The sequence below is a fragment of the Etheostoma cragini genome, chromosome 2 (assembly GCF_013103735.1).
Source record: "Etheostoma cragini isolate CJK2018 chromosome 2, CSU_Ecrag_1.0, whole genome shotgun sequence".
NCBI classification, from domain to species: Eukaryota; Metazoa; Chordata; class Actinopteri; order Perciformes; family Percidae; genus Etheostoma; species Etheostoma cragini.
The window spans coordinates 25076930-25103011 of NC_048408.1; the positions used below are offsets into that span (position 1 = coordinate 25076930).

At 39.4% G+C, this 26082-nt stretch overlaps 4 protein-coding genes across 6 annotated transcripts in view; 2 read left to right on the forward strand and 2 right to left on the reverse strand.

The window, feature by feature from the left end:
- Window positions 1-5785, forward strand: part of sh2d3a (SH2 domain containing 3A) — a 28213-nt gene extending 22428 nt beyond the window's left edge. The window contains exons 21-22 of the transcript XR_004658519.1: window positions 518-522; window positions 5776-5785. The gene's annotated coding sequence lies outside the window, so the exon portion shown is untranslated. The remainder of the gene's footprint in view (window positions 1-517; window positions 523-5775) is intronic.
- LOC117952939 (cdc42-interacting protein 4 homolog) overlaps window positions 1-12614 on the reverse strand; it is a 45673-nt gene extending 33059 nt beyond the window's left edge. For all 3 annotated transcript variants that reach the window (XM_034885599.1, XM_034885588.1, XM_034885577.1), the window contains exons 1-9: window positions 12298-12614; window positions 7640-7755; window positions 7437-7490; window positions 5013-5160; window positions 4838-4900; window positions 3838-3942; window positions 3459-3587; window positions 3106-3252; window positions 1551-1712 (exon numbers count right to left, since the gene is read on the reverse strand). In XM_034885599.1, coding sequence (XP_034741490.1) covers window positions 1551-1712; window positions 3106-3252; window positions 3459-3587; window positions 3838-3942; window positions 4838-4900; window positions 5013-5160; window positions 7437-7490; window positions 7640-7755; window positions 12298-12321 — 948 coding nt within the window. In that variant the 5' untranslated portion in view covers window positions 12322-12614. The remainder of the gene's footprint in view (window positions 1-1550; window positions 1713-3105; window positions 3253-3458; window positions 3588-3837; window positions 3943-4837; window positions 4901-5012; window positions 5161-7436; window positions 7491-7639; window positions 7756-12297) is intronic.
- A 2255-nt stretch (window positions 12615-14869) lies between these two features.
- Window positions 14870-21177, reverse strand: LOC117934751 (microfibril-associated glycoprotein 4-like). The gene is made up of 5 exons (XM_034856707.1): window positions 21058-21177; window positions 18597-18794; window positions 16952-17048; window positions 16559-16726; window positions 14870-15164 (listed from the first exon to the last, which is right to left on the reverse strand). The coding sequence occupies exons 1-5, from the start codon at window positions 21082-21084 to the stop codon at window positions 14893-14895; spliced, it is 762 nt and encodes a 253-aa protein (XP_034712598.1). The 5' UTR covers window positions 21085-21177; the 3' UTR covers window positions 14870-14892.
- A 432-nt stretch (window positions 21178-21609) lies between these two features.
- On the forward strand, window positions 21610-25873 carry LOC117934744 (P2Y purinoceptor 14-like). The gene is made up of 4 exons (XM_034856695.1): window positions 21610-21740; window positions 23326-23488; window positions 24117-24373; window positions 25202-25873. The coding sequence occupies exons 2-4, from the start codon at window positions 23339-23341 to the stop codon at window positions 25785-25787; spliced, it is 993 nt and encodes a 330-aa protein (XP_034712586.1). The 5' UTR covers window positions 21610-21740; window positions 23326-23338; the 3' UTR covers window positions 25788-25873.
- The last annotated feature ends 209 nt before the right edge of the window (window positions 25874-26082 follow it).

Genomic DNA, 26082 nt, shown 5'->3' on the forward strand with positions numbered 1-26082 from the left:
GGAAAAGAAAAGAAGAAGAAAAGGGAGGTAAACAGATGCAAAGGGTTTTTGAAATAAAATTGACAAAGAGCTGTGTTTTTGGGGCAAGTCTGTGCGGCAGACTGGAATTAGAATTTGCCCCTGAGGGCAACAGGGTGGTGAGGTAAGACATGAGTGGAATGTGTTGTGTTTCCTTTGTGTGTGTGTGTGTGTGTGTGCGTGCGTGCGTGCGTGTGTTTGTGTGTGTGTTAATGCATTGTTATGAGAACATGTGAGCGTCAATTTGCACTTCTACACTGGCCAACAAGGATAAGCAGGATAAGAAGCAGAGAACTGGCTCCTTTGTATGGATTTGGTTGATTTTTAAGTTCAAAAGAGTCTTAAAATGTGTCTGCAACAAGTAGTCGAACCAAAAAAACAGGTCAATGCACTAATTAATGTGCACTAATGTTAGCTGTAACATGACACCTTTTCTTATTGGTGTATTGCGAAATGTTGATGTAATTATAGCTTTAATAAAAACATGTCTATTAAAAAGGAGAAGTCTGGTGATCTAAATTTTTTAATTATGTCAACAGATCCCATTACAAACACAAAAACAACAATTAATTGATCCTACAAACAAAGCCTGATCTACAGCAGCCTGTTCTTTTCTACCACAGAACTGCATTGTTGTCTAAAAACTATTACAAACACATCAATGAGAAACACCTTTACACTGGATGACATATTTCTTTCTTGCGTTACACAGTCACTGTAGATTATTTGTATTCAATCCCATATACACAGACTGCAAAAAAACCAAAAACCTTGCATCCCAAATGTGTGTTGTCTGTCTGAACATAGTCCCCAGCAGATTAATTATTAGTGTAACTCATTTTTAAGTAATGTTTGCTAAAAACTACAGTGTCCAGCTGTTTTGGTAAAATGACTGATCCTTTTTTTCTAACTATATATTTGTAAATCGTTTGTAAAGATTAACTTTATGCTAAAGATTAACTGTTTGAAGGTATTTAGAGCGAGACTAACACTTTGTTGATTTTGGTGTTTTCATGGGACTTTTTGACATTAAGAAACAAACACCAGCTTTATCCTTTTAAAAACCATCACAACCTGCTAGTGTTATTTCATTTCAACACTTACCTATAATTTTAGATGAGAAAATATTAAGCAACATAACATGCATATAAAAAAGAACCAATGCAAATTTTTTTGGGATACTATGAGAGATCAACTAAACTAAAAAAACAAAAGTAGGTTGTCAAATGCAGAAGCAGGCTAAGCAGAAAGGGAAAAGGGAGTCAGTATCTTGTCCTTTGTCTTTTTTTTTAAGATTATTTTTGGGGTTTTAATGACAAGACTGCTGAAGAAGTGAAAGTGGAGAGAGAGGGGGAATAACATGCAGCAAAGGGCTGCAGGTCAGAGTTAAACCCGGGCCCGCTGCGTCTAGGAGAAAACCTCTACATATGGGCACCCACTTTACCAACTGAGCTATCGGGGACGCCTGAGATGCTGCATTTTTTTATGCGAACATTTTTTTTGTATAAATGTGAACAGAGTGCAAATCTCACCTTGTTCTTCTTGCTGAAAGGCCAGAGCTTGGCACGAGTTTTAGGAGGGTTGAGACTGGAGTCAGAGGTTGCAGATTTGATTCCTTGGGTGTAGTCTTCAAACTCAACATCTCCAGGTCGCTCAAAACCAGACTTGTGCTGCTCTATGAACAGTATTGAGTCCTGCAGGGATACAAACAGACACTCATGGTTTTTGAGGTTGGTCACCATATTAGCTGATTTGACACACAATCACTAAAATTTACATTTTTATGGAATAGCAGGGAAACATCAATTACAAGCTTATCTTGTCAACAGTTAGATTAGAAGATTAATACTAATAAAAGGTATATGGAAAAAAAAAATGTAGCTGCAAACAGCAGATGATTAGCTTCGCATAGAGACTAGAAACAGGGGAAAACAGCTAGACTGGCTCTGACCAAAGGTAAAACATTAGAGGTTATGTGTGAGACTTGATTTCGCAGTGACTTCCTGGAGACTACGCTGGTTGCCAGTCTTGTCACCTTAGAGTGGCAACAACACTTATTAAAGCTGCAGTAGGTGGTGAGCAAAAAAAAAAGCCGGAATTTCCGCAGCTTTCCCTCTCTTCTCCCCTCTGTCTGGCATGCGCACAACAGCCGATAAGAACTCTCTTTTTCTTAACTGACCTGTAATTGGCTAAAGTCTCCCATCAGAGGTTAGATATTTTAGAGCTTGAAAACAAAGCCAAGAGAAGACTTTCCAAGCAGGCCAGTTGAATTACAATTTGCTGAAAGATTATTATTGAGATTTTGCCCAATGACGCCAACACTGTACTGCTTACAGTACCACAGCTTTAACCATGTGTTCAAGAGGGAGCTTTAGAGGTGTGATTGTTACCTTTAGACAGAGCCAGGCAAGCTGTTTCCCCTCTGATTCCAGTCATTGTGCTAAGCTAACTGGCTGCTGCTTGTAGCTTCATATTTAACTGGCAGATATTACAGGGATACCAATCTTCTCATCCAAGATGAGCAAGAAAGCAAATAAGGAAATTTAACATCAGAACATGGAACCATAGAAAACTTTCACGGCAATGAGATCAGAGTGTCTTTGATTTGGCAGACAGCCAATTAACATTCCTCTCATTTTTTATCATGGGCGATAGACAATACAACAAAATGACCGTATGAACTAACATACATAGACACATGTATAGTAAAACCGGAGGAGAGTCTGCCTACTCCACATAGCATTGCGGGATGGGAGAAAAACATGCTCTGGTTTATTGGCATTTCTTTAAACCAATCACAATCGTCATGGGCGGTGCCAAGCTCTGCGCGGCACCTTTGTAAAAAAGCTGTGTGAGAGAAAACAGATAGTCTAGCTAACTGCCTCAATTTACCCTGCGGAGATCTGAGGAACAATCAACCGTAGTCCTCATAAATCCATAGAAATTAAAATTCCAACACAAAGAAAGCGAAGGAAACAGAAAATACATCATATATACCTACAATCCGGCAGAATTTCCTGCGGCATGGGAGTAATTTCTGGAACGTCAAGGATATAGACTTTAGTCTAACAACCATTAAACATTTACCTGTTTCTCATTAATTTTCTTCCCTGCTGTAGAAATTCCGTCTAAACACCTAGTGATGATTGGCAGCACCTTTTTCTCAATGTCTGCAAACTGGCAGTATCCCTCCGCCAGCCGTCGAATTCTCCGCTCATCCATGTCCTGCATTTTCTGTTTGACACAGACATACACCCCTTTTCTTAAATTCCATATCAAATTCACACTGTCTGTGTTAATGAATTGTATATACAAATGAATACGAAAACACTGGAGAAGGATTAGATTTTGAAAGGGTGTGTTTGGGATTAATGTCACTTAAGCAGGTGTGTAAGCTCTGCTCAGTTGTATTGCATTGTGAATGTGTGTCTTTGTCTCACATTATAGATCTGCGGTATCTCTGAGTAGTAGAAGAAGTTTTGTTCCTTGTTGTATTTCTGGAGCTGTGCGGCATAGTCGTTCCTGCACTCCTCCGCTGTATGTGTGCGGGCATGGGCATGTTGCTTGGCCTTGACAACAAAAGGTAGGTGGAACCACAGAAGAGAAAGGGAGGGGAACATGATGAAGGAGGATGAAGGAAAAGGGAGAAATGATGCAAAACAAAATGCAAAGTGGGAGAAATATGGGAACATGCAAGGAGACGTGGAGGGAGGTGACACAAGGAGGGATTTGTCTTTGATTGAAAATATAAAAACCAAAAAGGTGTAAAAAATATGCACAGAGTTGTTGAGCAAATGTGAATGTGTGTGTGTGTCATACCTTCTCTACATCAAGCCTGGTGGCATTAAGGTCATTTTCTATTTTCTCTGCTTGTTGTGTTGCTTTTTCAGCCTCCGCCCACTCCTTGGCAAAGCGCTTCTTAGTCTGCATACATGATAAAATAAAATTTCATACGTTAAGCACTACAAAAAAGGTACTCAAAGGCACCTTTCATTGAATAAACTGATTATAAACGCAACATAACTAGCTAAACTAACTAAATCCTAATTTTCACCAGGTGTAGAACGGCTTCAGATCCGCTCTGGAACGGCGGCGGAGTCATTAGGTTTCCATTAAAGTCGATGTGTGTATTTCACTGACTGCGTAACGGCTGCTATCCGACTCCGGCACAGCTTTGCAATCTGGAGCCCTCCAGAACTGATACGTAGAGCTTCTATTTTTGCCGGATTGCACACGGGAGATATTGCATGACAGGAAGTCGAGCACAGAAACAAAATAAAATAGACCATGCTCACAGCAGATCGTATTTCCCTGCACTACACCTTGAAAACACAGCACATAGTTGTTTCCTTTCTACTCCTCTGGATGGAAACAAACTGGTGTTGTTTTTGTGGTTCTATTCTACATGAATTTGCGAAATCTCGTGGGTCCTCGAGACTTCAGCTGCCAGTTGTGGCCGCAGCCGTTTTGCAACAGATCCGGACCAAGTGGGCATTAACGGACAACGGAGCACGGAGCTGCAACGCAGCGGAGCTGATCCGCAGTCGTTCTGCAACCGGTGGAAATCAGGCGTAAGAAGAAAGGTCTTAGAACTTTGGTTGAATGTCCCCTATAATAATCAGTACCTAATTAAAACAGTTCTTTTAAGGAAACTTTCAAGATATTGTTGGGACATTTTAGGAAAAGACAGACCTGTGAAATAAAGCTACAACAACAATCTGTATGTTGAGACACCACAAGAGGCAAGGTAGAATTTTCTCTTCTAATTTAGGTGAAAAAATCCTTTAAATACTGTGAAGAACAACAGTATGTGACTTACACTTTCTAGGTTTTTTAAGCTGATCTCTAAAATCTGCTGGGCCTTCTTGGCATCAGACAGGTGCTGCAATAGAAAGAGGTTTCAGTTAATGTGTTGCAGGTTAAGACAGTGTACCACGTCAATCTGTGCCTGTTCCCTCCCTTCCTCCCCCATGCCATTCCCCTCTCCTTCTTACTGTTTTGCGTTCCAGTTTTAAATCTTGAAGGTACTTGGTGAGTTCCACACAGATGCCGGTCATCATGTTTTCAGCTATGAGCTCCCGTTGGCCAGCATAATCGTTCAGCTCGTTCAGGATCTCCTGAAGGGATGCGTGATTGCTGAATCTGCAGCAGCAGACAGACAATTTGGAAAATGATAACAGCCGGAGAGATCAACATTTAAAGCAATACTAGATAACTTTTCCCGCTTCGGTCTCCCTACAGGTTGAAAGCGGAATTGTCCCATTATGTCTCAATCGAACTACAGATCCGTTACCCGATCCGGAAAACTTGCATAGTGCGGTTGTAGCCGGTAGAGAGCTCCAAAGCAAATGCAGAAGGGCCATTCACCCTGTTAAGAGTCAATGAACCACTTAAACAATTTTGGAAACATTATTTTAAGTTACAAAAATTCTCTAGTGTTGCTGTAACTGACCAATAGCTAAACCCTCCCCTGAACAGAAATTGTCCACTAATGGCTTAGCAACTGTAACCAAGGCCTGCATGACTAGCCTGTCACCATTTGGATTTCTCCACAGACCCAAGCATTGAGTATGGTGCTCTAATAAGTATGATGTTAGGTTTAAAACCCATGAGCAAAAGTGAATGGGATAGATTAAACTGTTTATCTGCATTAGTTACAAACATTAGCATGTTCTGCTAACTAATTTACTGGAAACCTGTCCTATTTTCAAGATAACTTCTTAATTTAGTTGGGTAAAAGGTTTCTTTCAAATAAAGATGTTTTTAGGAGTGGAACATCCACCCTGAGGGACCCAAGGTGCTACTATATCTGAGTTTAGTTTAACTGGGGCATCTCTATCCTGCTCTTTCTTTGGTTTGGGGAAGTTTAAACTGTAGAAACTACGGCCAAATTTACATAAGATAGTGTTACATTTTCTTAACTCATTGGTTATTCCACTCACAATTTTTTTCTCTTTGATAATTAGTCTAACACATATTCTTTGAAAATAAGAACGTAGAAGCATAACTTGAACCACTGTGTTGCTTGTCTGTTTTCCCACAGTACCGCCAAAAACACACCAAGCAAGCTGCCATGCAATGTCTAGAAAACTGCATTGGCCTTTTCAAGCTGTGCCCATTTGATTCTGCAGAAAGTGCGGCCAAACTGAAAGTTTTTAGAGTCTAGTCAGAATATGAGTCTGATACTGCTCCATTGGTTATGGGGCGTGTTTATTGTGAGTGTTTCAACCAAATCAGGAAAGAAAATGCTTTTGCACTCAATTGGATAGGCCTACAACCAATCAGAGCAACCAAGTATATGACGTAGGCCAGCTGATAAATTCAACTTTCGCCGAATCCCGTAGGAAGGACGGCAATAACGCTCTCCAATCGCAGTTCTCTGTCATCTTTTAAAATGAATGCGGCGTCGATGTCTTCTATAACAGGCGCAATGGCGGAATCTACACATTTCAATTCTCCTGCGGCAGCCATCTTTCTTATAAACAATTCAACCAAAGTGCTCTTTGTTGACAAGGTCGATGACGTTCCTGTTGATCATCCGTCCATCATCTTATAAAGCTCGCTCTAACAATTTGATTGGTCCGAATAGCTCTGGTTCAAGCATAGTTGCCCCATAACGGATCAAGTCCAGACCGAACATCCCTACCTCAAATGTTGTGGGTGGGGCTAAGTTCGGCTGGCATCCAGGCCATCATATAACACACACAGACAAACAGTAGACAGTGTCCTGTGATTCCTGTGACTTGTTGACCTATATTAAAAAGAATTTCTTTCTGCCTAAACAAAAATAGATAAAAGGAAAGTATTGCAGCGAGCAGCCCTCTGCCACTGTTTGGTGGGTTTTCGGTCTAAGCTTCCAAACCATCCAAGGGTACAATTTGGAACAAATGAATTTAATTTTTACTTACAATACTGCACTTTAATACTAGAGCAAACTAGTATTTCCATATGTTTTCTATCAGCTAGTTAGGATGCTGATTTTCTTTTGCCTGAGACATGTAGCAGTCTTTTAGTATTATATCATGTAGCCATAAGCTGCGGGGTATGACACGTATATATGTATACATACACACAGTATATATCTCACGTGCGTATCTTAGACCTTTTACAGGATTCTCATTTTCAAATGAGTCAGCGCAAAACATCAAAAAGTCATCTGGAGTTGGAGTTTCCAAACAAATGAGTTTTAGCGTCATCATTACCTTGTTTTTTTTGTTTCGTTTTTTTACTTCTGTGTGAAATCAAAGACCTATAGATTTTAAATGTACTGCGTGCCATATTTTGAGTGGTAAATCTGCCAAAGTTACGATTCAACTGTGTGCTCCAAGAATAACTAAGGGGGTTTAGCGAACAGTTAATTGTAATTTTTATACATGCAAAATAAGGACAGGAAACTGGATATTTTATCAATTTCTCACTTGCAGTCTTGCTCTTCCTTGCTCCCTCGTTTGGCATATTTCCTTGACAGACTCCTGTTAGACAGTGTAAAAGAAGCAGCGTGACCCTCTATTACAAACACACACAGGCATAAATGCACAAAAACACAAATACATTTAAGTCATTAATTTATGTAAATGTGAATACACATTCAAAAATATGATCATCAAACCAAAAGGCACACCTGAGTTGTTTGGCATAGTTCTGCTCTATTTCTGTCCGTTCCCTCACAAACTTAATGTAACGATCCACCAGGTCGTGGCCTGACTGCGTATGCTTTTCAATGTGATCATACTGGTCCTAAGAAAGGAAGAGCACAGAGTAACACATTTTCATCATACAAGTATGCACACAAACACTGGAGGCATCTGTTGAGAAACGTTTTGGAAAGTGACACATTTTTGTACTGTTTTGGTTCTCCAGCACTTTGAATTTAAAAAAGGATGATAATTGAGTTAAAAAGGTGCTCTAAGAGGTGTCACACGTGTTTTAGGCTAGAACATTTTTTGTCACATACAGCAAACATGTCCTCACTATCTGCGAGCTGCCTGTCCTCTGAACACTTCTAACGGCAACAAGAAGTAACGTCATCCAACATCGCTTAGAGCACCTTTAAAGCATCTGTGTAGGACTTGCAGCCACTTTAATGCATAGGCAAAATGTAAGACAATGCAAAAGGTAATTTACACCAAAACAGAGTTTTTGTTTTCTTTTAAAAAGGTCAAACAGTGAAACGGTCTGGACTGGCCAAGCCAGTCACACAGCCTTAGTTGTAGCTAGACTGAAAGCAAAAACTCCCAAAACAAGAAGTGAAGCTGGTTGCAGTAGGCTACAGTTCCTTTCAATTCCTTCATTGTTGTACTATTAATTCTTTTCTTGAAATTTCTGGTTTTGTTTTTTTGTTTAGGGCTGCAAATGACAAAGTCCCCTGAGCCCAAGGAGACGTCATGTATTTGTTCCACCAACAATCCAAAACTCAAAGATTTTCAGTTAACTGTCACAGACGAGTAAGAAAATAGATAACTTACACATTTGTGTAGCCAGTGGGTTTTTGCCATTAGTAAACAATTTGTTATACACACCCACACCCACTATCCTCCTTCTTTCAATGTTCTCTTACACAAAAAAGTACAACAGTGGAGAAGATATTAAAAGCAAACGCTCCTTTCAACATTCCTCTCTCTCTTTACACACATGCATGCCTTCAAAACACAATCAAATACACAGACACACACAAACCTGTAAGACAGGTAACATTTGTCCTCTGTCTCCACTGGCTTATATCTACACAGTTTCATGACATAAAATAAATGGCTCACTGAATGTTTGTGTCTGTGCATGTGGGTGTGTGCATGTGTGTGTGTGCATTGAGGCTGCAGGATCTGATGCAGCCAGAGACACAGATATGGAGTCCTCAAAGGAGAGGGAAGCTAAATGGAGCAATTAGCAATGTCCTTGATATGAAAGGACAGGGAAAAACGAAGGAACAGGATTAGAAAACATAAGGAGGACGATGGAGGGAAACATACATTTTGGGCAATCTAGGGAATCCGATAGACGACAAACTGCAATAAAGAGATTAAAGAGCTTGTGAAGAATCTTTGAGATTTATTCCTGCATGTAATTATCACTTCTGTTACTATGCCCCATTACTTTATTGTAACACATCTGCATGCGTTTGTGTGAGAGGAGGAAATATTGATAGTGAGGCAGAGAGGCTTTAGGCATGAGATAATCATTAGCTCAGTGTGAACCGCCGCCCTGTGAATGACAGTCCCAAGGGCCTCTACAAACCCTGGAACCAGTCGGACTAGTCCCACCCCTCATTGTGACAACACATCGCATTTGTTTCCTGATCCCGACGGATCTGAGGTCAGCTTTTAGCTCATCTCAATCATAATGTAAGATACATAACTGGTTGCACTTAAGTTTGTGCCCAGCTCTCATTAAACTACTCTTTCAAACTAGTATTATACTGAATTAGGATGCACCATCAAAACTCAGTAAATACTTCAGTAATGTGTAAGTAAGTTGCTAGGAAACACCTGTAGCCCTGTCCTATCCACAAACATTTAAAGAAGTGGACAAACAGATCCCGTTGTTCTGGACAGAGACCAGTGAAGAAAATTAGAAGCACCTTTTCGGTGATGGCTGGGTGTTACTGCACAGCCTCTGCGCAGGTTGCGTGGTAATGATGCAATCTTCAGCCTATTTTTACAAAAACGTCTGCTGCGGAGCCATAACGCGAGGTAAAAGGTAATGGAGCCTTTAGTACATTGTCGTGTTTCTTTAGAAATAAACAACGGACAAATAGAGTCTTTAAACGCGTCAGATCCAAAGTTATTCACTGTCAAAGTGGCGCCAAAATGAATGGCAGTCAATGCAACGCTAACTGCTGGGGATGGCTTTGTAGCATTAAAATGGCGCCATGTGAGCTACGCGTACAGAGGAGAGGCTTACCCCCTTGGTCCTATCAAAAGCACTAAACTATGCAAACAGGAAGTGACTACAGCATCCCATCCTACATCATACCTTCCAAAAGTGAGTTTTATTTGTAGGCTACTTTATATATACTCGGACTCTATGTGTGTACATGCTGTCTGCTAAAGCAAGTGCCAACTGATACATTTAATAACATAATAAACTCTGTAATAACTTGAGTTCTCTCCATGTGGAGACCCTGCTTCGAATGGTTGGCCTTGGTTGACTCTGGGATGCAACTAAAAACAATAATTTGGTCAATAAAATGTCAGAAAATTGTTTAAAGTCCAAGATGACGGCTTCGAATTGTTTAGTCTGACCAGCCGTGCTCAAACCACAGATATTAGGTACATTATCGAGTAGGACAAATTAAAAGCATTACATTTGAGCTGGAACTTGGTAATATTTGACAATTTACGCTTGAAGAATGACTTTGATTATACAAACAGTTGCCACAATGACTTAATCATGACCTATGGATGCACCGATCAAACCTTTTCAGACCTGATACTGTTACTTGGGCTTTGGGTCTCTGCCGATACCGAGTAGGCCTACTAAACAAATACTAGTGTTTAGTTATTAAACTCTGTACCTCACTGTGTGTAAGTGATTGGGATCATAGTTTAATGTTTAAGATAAGTATAAAAGATTTTGGGCTTTCATTCCCTCTTCATTTGCCCCCCCCCCCCCTCCCTCTTTTTAAGAGGGCAAATTAACAAATCTAGGACTAACTGGGGGTAAACAATTCATAAACCAAAACGATATAATAAGCAATATAAAAGAGCACCTCACTATTTCAAGGTATTAAATTATTTGCTTCAACAAGGTGGGACATGAAATAATCAAAATAATACACATGGCTTTCCTGACATAAAATAAAACGTGACATTACTTTACTGAATTATTATCTGCTAGTAAAATAATAAATTATGCAGCAGCAAACTGGTAAAGACTTTAGAATTCCAGTGTAAAACATAGGATCTTCTGGCAACTGACTTAATTGATTATAGATAGTTTCAGCTCCATTTATGATATGTTTTGTTTATCCCACATGAAGTTCAAAACCCATCCAACAAAACACAAGCAGCTGGACTATTCTGAAGTTCAACTCAACAAACAGAGCCTCACCCAGCCTGTGTTTAACTGTGGAATAATCTCAGAGGCATGTACAGGAACTTTGAACGCAATCACAGATTGAATGAAATTAGTCGTGTTTGCTCTTAACCGCCAGCCATTGAACCAACCATCACAAACAGTCAGGATGTTTTGTTTGAGCCAAAACACATTCTGTACATAACGTGCATTTTCTTGAGGTCATCTTCCACATCGGTCTGTCTGTGATCAGTGTAGAACTGAGATTATTTGGATTCATCAGTCGATGGTCAGAAAACTAATCAGAAACTATTTTTTAACAATTGATTAACCGTTTATGAAGCTCAAATACCTAACATTCTGTGAGGATTTCCTGCCTTTCTGTGTATCGTATGGGGCCGTAAACAGGATGTCTTTGGGTCCTGGACTGCTGGTCTGAAGGAAACAAGCAGTTTGAAGACACAAACTTGTCTATTTTTGTAATGTCTTTCTCATTTCTGATGTTTTATAGGCCAAATGATTGACTGAATAACCGTGAAACTAACCAAAAGGCAAAAGCTATCCATATATGTCTTGTATAGTCTGTATGCGTGCTGTCTGTCTCATATTTACTGCTGCAACACTGGAATCTTCCCAATTTGTACTTAATAAAGTCTATCTAATCTAAATCAATGCAAATAACTTTGCAACTTGCAGCCCTAGATCAGTGGGTACTCCGGTTCCTTGCCTTTACTGTGACTCCAGAGGCCACTGATGGTGTGAGTGATGAGGAGGCTGTCTGACCTGATGACTGTCACCACTGATTCCCAGCTGAGAGAGACACTGACCAGATGCAGTGGCAAGTCCCACAAATGAGCCTTCAACACTTCCAAAGTGGTGCAAAGTTCAAGCTCGGGCATGCATGAAGGAGAGAAAAGGTGGTGGTGGTGGTGGTGGTGTGTACACCTTAAGCCTACGTGTGTAGATAAGGTGGAGAGAGTAATAAAACTCTCGTCTTTCCCCTCTGTTTATTAAAAGGTATGCAGGCAGCAGGAGTTGCGAAATCCTCTGGCTGCAGGATTTACATATCTATCCGTAGACTCCTGTTTCAAGACTCCTGTTTTAAGATTACTTAACCCGGGTCTGCCGTGGAAAAACAACAGTCCCGTGAACATATTCGTGTCGACGAAAACAACAGCGGGACAGACTACTCTTAAGGGATGTTGAAGGTATTTTCTTTCTCAATGGCTTATCCCAGAGGACTCTTTCTTGTGTCAGCTGTCAACTTACCCACAGATCTGTTCCCCAGTCCATGTCTGCAAAACAAGTTCTGATGTTGGAGGAAAAGCTGGACTCCCTCTCAAGGAAAGAAACAACCAGGTGGTTTTTGGTGAAAGAAACAGCAGGTAAAAAAACAACAACAACTTCTCCTCTCGTGACAAAGATTCCACCAAACGTAGAGTCTCGAGAGCGGAGATGGCGGAGGAAATGTTTGGAGGAAGTCTACGCCTTCTCCCTGGCACCGACGCGGCCGTCCTGTCGTTCAGCTCGCGAGAGAGAAAATATGTTCAGGCGCTTTTCCTGAAACAAGTGTGGGTCCCTGAGAGAGAGAGAGAGAGTGCGCGCGCGCGCGTGAGAGAGAGAGAGAGAGAGAGTGCGCGCGCGCGTGAGAGAGAGGGAGAGGGAGAGAGAGAGAGAGAGAGAGAGAGAGAGAGAGAGACGGGGGGGTCACGGCGTCTCCGTGTGTTTTATCTTAAAGAAGCAGCTTGATTTATTTTCGTCATAAACCGGAAACTATAAGCTCACATTGTCCGGCTGTAAGACACGAATGCACTTAAAAACTAAACTAATAAATATATTGGACACATGTTGAATACATCAACGCCTTCTTAAATGACTTTACTGCTAATATGTTCGGACGGATAGCTATGAATTTCGACATTTAGGGATTTATCCTGTATTTTTATTAAGCAAATGTTCCTTGTATTAGCCTATTAAAGTCCAAATTTGGGCTCATTCTGCACGGGGGAGATGACGTAAGCCCACCTGTGAGACCACACCTTTCTCTCCCATTAAAGGCAGCGTGCAACACAATGGCGACACCGCGTGTCTAGTTCCCAAACGTCCTGTCTGTTAATAACTGAACACCTGAGGAATATGCTTCTTGGCTCAAACAGCCTTTAAAAAAGTTTTAATGTTTAAAGTGCAACATGTCCTCTTTTACACACACATACACACACACACACCATGCACTTTATACATTAAAACTTGTATAACTATATAGCTAGGCCAATTTATCAGACATAACTAGGCCTCCATAAAAAAAAAAAAAAAAGCCTTTTCTACTTTTTCAAAAGTCTCGCATTGCAAAAAACTTCCTCCACAGCGCTGCGAAGGAAAGTCTGGCTATTTCACATAGCATTCGGGGATGGGAGAAAAACATGCTCTGCGTTTATTGGTATTTCTTTAAACCAATCCCAGGGGCGGCACTAAGCGCCTGACAGAGCCCTGGTCGCTGCAAAATGGCCTCTGGAAGGAACTTGTTTAGGTGGACCATGTGTAGCTACGTTCAAAAGTTGTTTTAGTCGTGCAAAAGAAAACTCGGCTTGGACAAATAGTCTAGCTAGCCGTCTGGATTTATCCTGCAGAGATTTGAAGAGCAGTTAACCATAGTCCTCAGAAATCCACTGGAGTTTAGAATTCCAACACAAAGAAAACACAAGCTAATGGATATTCAGGCAAAAAAAGCGTTTTCTGGCGGAATTTCCATCAGCAACGGAGCGATCCTGGAAGTGGAATGTTGAGGATGTAGACTACTTTTCCTATTACGTCCAAACAGTATAATATGAGCAAAAAAATACATTTTTTTCCCCTCTTAAACCATGTTGACGTAGAGCCTATTCAGTTATATTTGTTTACATTCACAAAGCATTGTGAATGTGAACTTTGGCCTTAAGAACAATAGTAATAACAATAGTCTAATGACATAATGCATAATAGTTTAACAGTCAGAATTTGCTTTTGCCTTAAGTCCTTTTAATACAGTGCAATGCAGTACATTTACCTGGGTCTTTAAACTTGTCCTTGTGTCAAGTTTCTGTGTTTTAGTTGGTTTAATGTTTTCTGTTTGTTTTACATGGACTTCCTGTTTTATTTTGTAATCCTCTGTTTGGTTACATCCCTGATCACTTGTCTTCCTGTCTTTGTCTACTTTCCCGGCCTTTGTGATTACCCTCCCGGCCCTTCTGTATCTCACCTGTGCGTAATCATCATCACGTGTGTCCCTTGTATACAAACTCACCAGATTCATTTACCTGTGCCTGAATGTTGTTACTCCTCGTGTGTCTCACTCTCCAGCATTGTTCGAGTGTGTTTTTTCCTGATCCTGTATTTTCAACAACGTTGTCTGCCATTTGGATTTGTATTGTTGCCTGGATTATTTATTTTTAATAAAGAAACTTAACTTTTACTCCATGTTGAGTCGAGCATTTGAGTCCAACATTGTACCCGTGACAACCTGATTATAATTAGGCTACAGACATTTAAGTTCATTGTATTTTTACAGTGTGGCATTGTGTTTATTCAAGTGAAGGATCTGAATACTTCATCCACCACTGAACAACAACAACAATATACAGCACAAAAATAACATGTATTTACATAAGACTTATAAAATGCAACATTAAAAAGACAGTGAAACTGAAGATCAGGTAAGAACATATGTAGCAGATGCATTCAGACTGTTTACCAAAAAATATTGTAACTGATAAATAAATTAATAAAGAACACTGACGTTTCGTATTGATTTTTTTATAATATATTGTTGGTGTTGAATTAAGTAGGAATGACAGTTGATGATGCAATAATTTACAGGTAATATGGTAATCAATGTGTGCATGCACATTTAGCGACTGATCTGATCTTCATGGCAACAGTCTTCAGGGAGTAGTTCCAGTCCTTCCACTTTTGCCAAATGACGTGGACGTTTTCAAACCCGATGGCGCCTTGAGGCGCGTACATGCCGTTGGGATTAGCAGTGTGGCAGGCGCTGTACCAGAATCCACCTAGGAAATGCTGAGCACAGTTTTTATCCCACTGGTCCTGATCTTTGTCAAATGTGGTGAACTTCATGTTGTTATGGCCTGTCAAACTGTCTCCTAGAAATAAAGACAAAAACAATGTTAGCTGAACCTGAATACCTGATGTTTAAAACTCAGAAACACTTTGTCTACTACTACTGTGTTATCAACCACGTGAGCGGTTTAGATGGGAAATGGGTCAACAGCTTACAGTATTTTATAAGCTTAGCGCATGTTTCCAAATGTGAAATCTTTAGCTTTGAAATGTTCCTGAATTTACAGTTAATTACGGTTCATGACTTTGCCTTAAATAGTTGTGGAACGTAATGAAGTACCATTACTCATGTTCAATTTAGGTACAAATTTTGAGGTAGTTTACTTTGAGTTTTTTGTTTGCTGCTTGTTCATACTTTTTACTCAAAAACAGTCATTTAACATTACTTTTCCGATTACATTTTACATTAAGAAACATGCGCTAAGCTTATAAAATACTGTAATTTGTTGACCGCTCACCTGGTTTCATTTAAATAACAGTTTGAACTTAGTTTTTTCTTCTGTGCTCTCATATTAATGATCACAATCCTTCAAAATGATCTTGCGACCCTTATAAGGGGACCAGCACCCTAGGTTGGGAACCACTGGACTAAACTACTTAACAGTATATTAAGAAGTTTAAATGGCTCCACCTCAACCAGCTTGCATAAACAAATGATAGAGTGTATGATATATCAGTCACGGAGGGGATTTTTCTGCAGAATGATTCCATTAGCAAATAATACTTCTGTACTGTCTGTTCTACTTGGGGTTATGGTTATATAATGGATTCAGTCTGTTAAGTGTACTTGAAGCAGAGGTAGACATTAGTGTGTAAGCAGTAGACCCCTCCAGGTAAATAATCACCAGCTGCTACTGGTTTAGGGTTGGTGTCATATAGTTTTTTACAAAATGGAATTTATAAGATTCAAAATTCATATTTACTGCACAGTTTCTTAGCGGCTGAACACTCTCTTACCTTCACAGACTCCAAATAAATGGGCCACGCAGGCGTACTTTAAAAAAAAAAAAAACGAACCTATTATCTAGGAACCCTTTTTCAGATTGAAAAAGCCTTTATGTTTCATTTTTCATGAATTTGACAACAGTTCAATCTGTCTCTGGAGAGCCACAATTCACTGGCATCACAAAAATCAATGTAAGCTGTCACTAGGGGTTTCTAGCCTGTTAGTCCACAGTATTACATGTAGCTTTGTAAGGACACTGCAAAACCTACTTTGGAAAATAAATGATTTAAGGACCCATTTTAATGCGAGTCTTGATTAAAAAAAACAAAAAAAGGAGAAAGGAACAAATTTCATTTAAAAAAATGTTCCTTATATAATCCTACATCAGAGTTCACAGTAATTACATTCATCCATATATCTTGACATTTAAACCTCTGCTCTCCAAAGTAATGTGCACACTGAGATGCTCACCTGCCGCTCCGCCAGTGAAGCTGTCAATATGAAGCTGATAACCGCTGTTCTCAGAATCAATTGAGAAGGAGGAGTATTGAGCTGACGCCTTCTCTCCCTCCCAGTCCTCCATGTCGACCCGCAGCTCATTCTTCTTCCTCATAGTTAGCAGGAAGATGTTTTCCAGTCCTGAGAAGGTTCACAAAGATCTTTCATTTTTTAAGATCTTCACCAAGGCCCTATATGCTATTATTACTCTGCATTTCTTATCCATTGCTTCAGCTATTTCTTTCTTCCTCCTCAGACTCAAATCCTCATCTAGTTTAAAACCATACTTTGTCTCAAACACCAAATTAAGATGGAAAGCAGCACAGGTCCCTGAGTGTTTAATGTGTTTTTCCCTCAATAACTTACCGAGCCAATATTCTCCGGCCACATTACCAAATCCAATCTTATAGTGCCTCCAGGGCCTGTAGAAGTTTTCAGTCCCATCGATCCTTCTCTGAAATACCTAAGAGGGAGAAGGGGAGGATGACAGATAGAGAATAAAGATTACTTACATGAAATATTGTGCATTCAATTAGCAAGACTTCAGATAACTTTATTAATCTAACGATTGTCTGTTACCAGGTTCATAGGCGGAGCCAGGGATCGGCTTGGGGGTGCTGTGGCTACCGCTAGGATTCCCCTAGCACCCCCTTAGCACACCTTTGAAATTGCTGTGGTTTATTTATAATAAAATACTTCCGTTAATGTGTCAACAGTATAATTTATATATTTTTTTAATGAAAAATACATTACTAAAACAAACCGAATCTTTTACTTTTACTTTATCTGTTATATACAGATATGACTGAATCGTGTTTTACCATGTATGCAAGTGTGAATACTGGGCGACAGTTGTGTGTGTATTTCTGTGTGTGGTTGACTGTCTGTGGTGTATTAGGCATGCAGCATTACTTTTCTGCAAATATTAGCTACTGTATGAAAGCTGCAGTAATGATTGTGTATGCCCGGCTGCTATTTGAAATATATTTGATGGGCTAGTCAGAGTTTTATGTTGCTGTTTTATCAGCATTTAGTTAAAAAACATGAATCAATCTCTCTCTCCCTCTCATCTCGCTTACCACGGCGGAGGTGGGTGCGTATCTGTGTGTGTGTGTGTGTGTGTGGGCTGTGTGTGTCAAGGGAACTCTAAATTTTAGAGCAACCCCATAGCACCAGCAAAAGAAAATCCCACCACTGACCAGGTTTAACACACATAAGAAAAGATGAGTATGTATGGGACATGTGTGCATTCGGTTTTAGCCTTGTAGGCAGCAGAACAAGCTGAAAGAACAGCATCTGGCATTTTAGCACCTTACAAAGTTGTTTTGGCGTGCTGCATTTTTACAGAGCCAGCAAACCAGGAGCAACTTTAGCATCAATCTGGAGTTTCTGGCTATCTGATGAGAGTACAGGATTTACTCTCTTAATACTTCTGTTTTTGATCACCACCAACTCCTGAGAGATTTGGCTCTTTTTCTGTCATTTTATTCTATCTATATTGTTTAGAGGGTTTATCAGAGGATCTAGAAATGAGATGGATGAGATTTTAGGCATCCAATGAGCAAAAAGGTTTTTTGGAGCTGTTATGAAAAGTTACGACTGAGGTGATAATTCATCACTCCGAGTTACACACTTGATCCAGTGTGAAAGGAAAACTATGACATTTTAGGCAACAGGCTGATTTGCTCCCTTGCAAGGAGTTAGATTATTTGATCTGAGATTAGATTCACGCCACTCTCAAGTTTGTGTGCTAAATATGAAGTTACAGGCAGCCGATAGCTTAGCTTAGCATAGTGAATGGAAGCAGGGGAAAGAGCTAGTCTGGCTTCGCCCAAGAAACACACACACACACACACACACACACACACACACACACACACACACACACACACACACACATATACACACACACATAAAATGTACAATAATAAACAATGTTTAAATGAGGCACACTATCTTATTTTTGTATGTTTATGATGATCAATTCTGATGAAATCTGAGGTGTACTGACAGTCCATCTGCCCCCGTCAGTGTCCATGTCACAGTAGACATGCAGAGGCGTGGTGGGACCTCCTGGGTAGATGGTGTACACCCCGCTGGAGCTGGTGTTGTCACGGCGATGGATGTCATCACAGTCAATGGGCAAATAAAAGTGGGAGTTGGAGTGAACTGAAGTCGCAAGAACCAGCAGAGCTATGAATACTGTCCCCTGGTAACAAAAGAGAAGAGTTTAATAATATCTACAGCACCTTTCACACTGATTTCCTGCACTCATTGACAGATATACCAAAACAAAGTAAATTGCAGACGTGAAAAGAAAAGGGTCTCATGTGGCAATGCAGGGCTTTTGTAGTCAGAACATGGCACAGACAACAATTACTGCAATTTATAGAAGACAAGAAAAGAATGAATTTATAATTTGTGGCACAATACTTCAATCAATGCTTCAGTAACAGCTTGTGTAACTATCAATCACCCTAATTTGCAAATTCTGTCTTCTGTCTGCCCTCTAATAACTTAAACATATATTTCCTTGCACACCTCTCGTGATTTCCAGATCATTTCATTATGGATATTTTATTTAATATCTACAAACAAAAGAAAATCCACTGACCTCGCTGTCAAAATATTTTTTTTTTGTATTTACCTCCATATGTTTAATTCCCATTACCTGAAGAGTTAAAACAACTTTATTGTTGGACCAATGTGACTTAGCTTGGGGCCTCGTTGGGGGTCATTCATGTTACAAGTGTTGCTGGAGTTTACCTCAACAGAGTTTTTCTTTTCTCCATGCAACTTGAAAGAAAGTTGTGCTGGAAATCCCTATTCTGCTTCTAGTTCCCAATAATTTCCAAATGACTGGACTTGTCATGGATGTGTTCGGGAATCATTATTTGTCTCCTTAAAATGTTTTTTTCTGTTGCACATTAGCAGTATGTAAACACAGTTTAAAGGGACAGCATTGCACAATGTTTTTTCTTATCATTAAAAACAGCTATGTGCTGTACTTCATGGGAGAGCCATTTGCCATGCCTAATAATGAATATAATGAATGCAATAGATAGATAGATAGATAGATAGATATTGATCCCAAAAAATGGGAAATTACGGTGTTACAGCAGCACACGTACATTAGTCACACAAACCAGAATATAGATAAAGAAAAAAATAGCTTTGTCTCATGCATGTTAACACACAGGGCAGCATTTCATGTTATTCAATGTGTTCATTGTTCATTGTGTGTATATTTTCTGAACTGAGAGGCATGCACACAACAGCAGCAGAGAAGAAGAGTGTCCATGTTTTCATAGTGGAATCAAGTGTGAGGCAGATCCATTGTTTTTAGTATTGATCCTTTAACGCTTGTATCAATACATATATATTTGTGTGTGAGATTGAAAAAAATCTTTGTAGTTTGGCTTATTTAAAGCTGATGCACTTCCACTTACTGTCCAGATTTTTTACTTTTCAACCTTAAAAGCACTTAAGTGGAAGTTGCTTTGCAGAAAAACATCAGCTAAATGACATGTAATGTAATATAATGATACTAAGATATTATTAAGCCCATCCACCTCCTTTACTTTCTGCTGCTTTATGAGTCACATAATTTGTATTGTTTGCATGTTTGAGTTCACTGTGTAGAAAACTACCCAGTTGCATCACTAGGAGCATTCAGCAGTTACATTTGGGATTTCCCTGCTGAGTGAGTCTGAACAACCCCACCATTTTTGCTTTACAGCAGTGCTGTGTTTATCATTAGTCTAAGCCTCTCTGGAGCAAAGGTTATCGGGTTTGATGAAATTAAATTGATTTTAAAAACAGTCACAAAACATTGGTATCTAAATGATCTTTATACATCTTTTCCCTGTGCTGTTTCATTAGATATTCTACTGTTTTGTATGGATTCCCTTCTGCTGTTTTATTCAGCAAGTTCACAGGTGTGATGTATTGGAAACAGATCATGCTCACTGGGCCTGAGTGCCTGTTATTTAACCAACAATAACTAACTAACTAACTAAGACTAAAGTGAATAATAAAAATCCTCAAAATTAATCAACAAAACCAACAAACATGCATTGTCATAACAGAAAGAAATTGATTATGAATGCCATGTTGGGTTAATTAGGCTAAATAATTGTGATTTTTATTGATTCGTTTTTATGTCAGCTATTGAAAAACTGACAGTATACAGTTCTGCCTCTAGTACCACTATTTTTACTAATAACCTTACTAACACTTACGCTAATAATTTATTAATAACATCCTTTTGTAACAGCAAAAGAATAAGTCAGTAGGTTCTTTACATTTTCCCCACACAGATCTTTTTTACTTAAAACGTTAAATGTTATGAAAGGTTTATGTAGGTTTCAATGAAAATGATAGCAGAATTTGTTTGTCAAATGAATGAAATGTGAATAAAATAGTTTGGTTTCAATGTTAGAAGTGTTTTCTGTCAATCGTGCAGCGCTTACCTGCATCATCATCATCATCGTTGTCATGGAGAGGAAGGTTTAGAGCTGGGTTGGACTCTGTCAGGTTCGTCTGTGGAAATGAAACTTAGTGGGAAACATTTAAACCGTCTGCGGAGGGAGAGTCTGTGGAAGCACGTGACACTGACAGGATTTGTTTACAGTGTCATGATTATTCAAGGATCCATAAAAGCTGAGGTCATACTGTTGCTTTGTTCCTGGGAATGTGGTGTGTTTACAGACCAGTTATTCTACAATTACTCACAAATCCACAAAGCCATTGCGTTTTTAATAAAGATTGTGATATATTTAATGTCTTTAAAATTAACAAATTTCTCACCACCAGAATTAAGGGGATGCAACTTTATTAATGACAATGAAAGTAAGATAAGTAATATTAAAAGAAAATCCTAAAAATGTTGCACTGGTGGAATTGACACTCGTGACCTTAGTATTTGACGTCCAGGGAGTATTTCCTTATCTAGTTATTGATTAAAGCTAGTTAGGTGTGTTATTGCAAAGTTTAAAAGCAAAGCAAAACGCCAGAGTCTTTACACAATCATCTACAAAAAGGAATAGGCTCTCACAAGTAATTGGGGAAACTCCAAATTTAATTTAAAGCTCCATGCAGCAGATCCTGTCCTGTGTGGAAACCCCAGTAATGAGAACACAAAGGCACACATTCTGTAGCAACATTGACAAATACGTGTGTATGGTAAGTTTCGTTTTTGTTGTTGTCCTACAGTGTGAGTGAAGCTCGCCCTCCCTAAAAGAGACAGGTGCTCCCCAGAAAGCCTCATTTGAGATATTCCAGGTGAACCTAAAAAATATTGTACCTTCATAATAATCAAATCAATTTCAGTGGCTTCAAATAGTATCTACATAGTCAAAATGTTGTGATAATGTATTTTTTGCCCAACCACCAAACTTGAATAGTAAGACTGCCCTGAAAGCCACAGAATGTTTAGAATACTAGCCCTTAATATTTTCAATATGTGTTTGACAGAAAGCAGTGCAAACTTTGACTGTTTAGCCTTTACAAAATTACTTTACAACCTAGCCAGCAACAGATAAACCACTTTCAACCAAACCAAGTTTGGGTTCAACTCAGCCTGAACTCTAGCCTAGAAATCTAGACGCACCTTAGCTCCAGCAAATGTAATTTGCAGCCAGGGTCAGTCTAGCAACTCTCTGTTGGCTTGTGAGCTGAAAAACCAAACTCGAGTCAGGCCAATCACATCGTCTATAGAGTCAGTGCAGGCTTTGTCAATTTGACAAAGACAACTGTTTCTCCTACCCCTTGGATTGAGCCCTGCAAATGCGTTTGAGGACCCAACATCTTGATGTGGGTCAGGCTACCTGAACTCACCAGAAACTCTGATTCTCTGTTTTCTCACTCTTTTTCCATCAGTATACATTAATTAAGCAAAATAAATCACACAAAGCCAATTTGCTACATTTTAAGATTCTGAATATCTAGTTACGTACTATAGTAACATCCTTACAATGAATTCCTTTCGTTTAATCTTGACCTATGAGGCATTCTCTTTGTAGAGTTTAAGGTGTGTCCAATAATCATGTGATCTTTAAAGACAATCAATTTAAGGCACAGCTGATATGTGGAGTGTCCATTACCTCCAGTGTGCACCTTCAAGTCTAAGGCCATGGTTTCCAAAACCTCACTCTGATCACTCTGGGTCAACCAATACCATGATGGTTCAATCCTGGACACATCCTGGACACATCCTGGACATCTTAGGCAAGTCAAAATGGAGGGAGCCCCACTACTGCAGACCCAGAACACTGGAGGGATTATTTTGTACATGCCAGTTGGCTCAAAGAGGACCTGGCTAGAAAATGGATCAATAGAAAAAAAGTGCAGGCATCATTACAAATGTGGGATCACCAAAGTCATGAAAATACATCTTACAGACTTGACTGCAATTCGTTGAGCTGCTACGATGGCTGACATGTGTCTTCATGAGTTATTGTGGCCTGTTCTTGGCAATTAGACAGGAAGATAAAATGTAACGTGTTAGAATGTTGTATTTATAGTAATGCTGTCATACTGTGATAACATCATAGCCACATGCGTTTCCCCGCAGCCCTTCTTCTTCTTCTGTAAAAGCTGTGTAGAAGGAAGTAGTACAGAGAATAATACGTGAAACCTTCCATTGGTTTCTTTATGTGATATATCTTGATCTTTTGGTCACAGTATTGTCTTCTTGGACTGACTCTGGCAGCAGTAATTTTGGTTCACCTTCATTAGAGCAAACAGAAAAAAATGAGTGATCGAGGAGGAGAAGAAGTGACTCCATCCTTCAACTGGTCATCGGTTACAAACCAGAATGAAGTCAATAATTTGACTGACTGTGTGTGGAACGACAGCTCAGCCCACCCCTTCTTCTTGGTGGTCTATACTCTGGTGTTCCTGGTGAGTTTCAACAATTCAGAAACCTCATTTTCAGGGGCAAGTTTATTATTTCCTGAGGAAATGAAACACAGTACCAATCTCACTAGTTAAACTCAGTCAAACTGTTTTTCATACCCTAACCAATATCACTGGTCCTTAGCATGTAGCCAGATGTCTGCAGAAAATCTCAAAAATAATCCAAGATTGTAAAATTTTTCAAAACTCTGAGGCAGCCATTTTGTTGGTAATGATCTTGAATACAGAAATGGTACCAGGGTTGTTTTTGGTTGGGCACATGCAAGTTTGAAGTGTAGTAAAAGCTAAAGGTATCTTCACCTTTTCTTACTGACTTATGTAACATACCTACACGGGTGGGTGGCTACATTGCCCATTATCAGCAACCATTCATCCAATGTTCCAAAGGCACATTCTATTTACTAATCTGATATCATTTAAAAAAAAACTAGCTAGAAAAACATTGGAGAATCCTTTTGCAATTATGTTATGCGCTGGTTAAAAAAACTCTGCAACTGATCTCAACTGGTATTCTGTCTACAATGGAGTGCAATAGAAATTTTAAAGTGACCTCACACTTTTAACCAGTAGTGTATTCCATAAGGTAATATAAGTTAATGTGTTTTCTCTCCAGGTGGGTTTCCTCCTTAACGGTTTCATCATGTTTTACTTCTGCCGAGCTCAGCAGAAGCCATCCAGCAACATGATGATCTACCTGAAGAACTTGGTAGTTGCCGACTTCCTGCTCTCTCTCAGTCTCCCCATCCGCATCACCAACTACGCCACCAGCTCTGCCACCATCCACCAAGTCAACTGCAACTTTGGCTACTCCATCCTCTTCCTCAACATGTACGCCAGCATCATGTTCATGGGCTACATAGCCGCTAACAGGTAGACCAAGCCAGCAATATTATTAGAAACACTTTATTAACTTTTAATGTAATACAGATGATACCCAATTATACCTATCAAGCAAGCCAGGTGAAATCAGGCAGTTAGTCGAACTTTAAGCATGCATTAAAGACATTAAATCTAGGCTGTTCTAGATGTTAAACTCAGACAAAACTGAGGTTATTGTGCACCTCCAAAGCTCAATATCTAAAGATATAGCTACTCTGGATGGCATTGCTTTGGCCTAGATATATCCTTTGATGGCCACAAAAACAAATCTCAAGAACTGCCTTTTTTTACACATCCTGTCTCAAAACAATGCAGAAAAACTATTCCATGCATTTGTATTTCAAGGCTTGACCATAGTAATTCTTTATTATTAGGCTACTTAAACTTTAAAGGTCCCTAAAGACTCACTACTAACAAGAACACGTTACTATAATTGCCACATACTAACTGCTATAATTATTATGACTCATTCTGAGTAATGAATATGTAAACTCACAGGTAATAAATGCAAAGTTTGAAAGATAGAAAGCTCTATAAGAAGCAAAAAGAAAAAAATAAGAAAACGTATGGTGAAAAACAAGATAAGATAAACATGGATGTGCAAACAGAAAGAAAATGCAATATTGTAACCCTAAATGTTATTTCTGTCATTTGTTATTTTCGATGGTTTCTAGGCCTTTAACCACGAGGCTGTCTAGATTGCTGTTATGTAGGCCTAGTTTTTTAAAATATGTAGCCACAAAGTAACCCAAACTTACTGTATGTGAAGACTCTGGCCTTCGAAGTAAGTTATTTATTGACGCTTGCTCTCCTCAACAGGTATCTGAAGGTGGTCCAACCTTTAGGTACTCATATCCTTCAGTCAGTACGGGTTGCTCACATCATCTCCACGGTAACCTGGGTTTTCCTCCTGGCTGTGACATGCATCTACATCATATTGTCGTTCCACACCCAGAAAACTTTTACCTCTGTCCGAGTGAGCTGTCAAGGCTCTCACAGTGGCCAGCACACATTGCTCTATAAGGTCCTACATGTCACCTCCTGTTTCATGTTCCTGTCTGTTCTGGGCTCTGTGGTCTTCTTTTACTGCAGCATCTCTCGCAGGGTGTCGCTGGCGCAGCAGAGGCACCCGGCATCCTCCAACTCCAAGAAGCTTGCAAAGTCGCGCAGAAACATGTTAGTGCTGGTCATTGTTTTCTGTTTTTGCTTCGTCCCCTACCACCTGATTCGCCTTCCCAAAGTTTTCCTGTGGAGGTACTGTTCATGGGCCAAGGTTTTCTACTACGGAATAGAGCTTACTGTCGTAATGGCATCTCTTAACGTCTGCTTGGACCCAGTCATCTACTTCGTCCTCTGCAAGGAGTTCAGAACCCAGCTTAGGCTGGGAGTGGTGCGTGGAAACTGATTATTACTGCTTATAACATTTTAACTGCCAGTACTGTAATAAACAAAATGCAATAACTGCAAATTAAGTTATTACCAGAATGTAATGATAACAGATAATGTAAGAAGACATTTAAAACAAACTGATAATATGACATATAACTGTCTATTATATAAAAAATAAATGCAATGTACAATTTTACATGATGTCATAATTGAATGTAAGAAAGATTTTAATAAAAACTAATATTGTTAAACAAATTAACTGTTCATAATGTAATATACAAAATGTGGTGTGGGACATAATTATTATTATT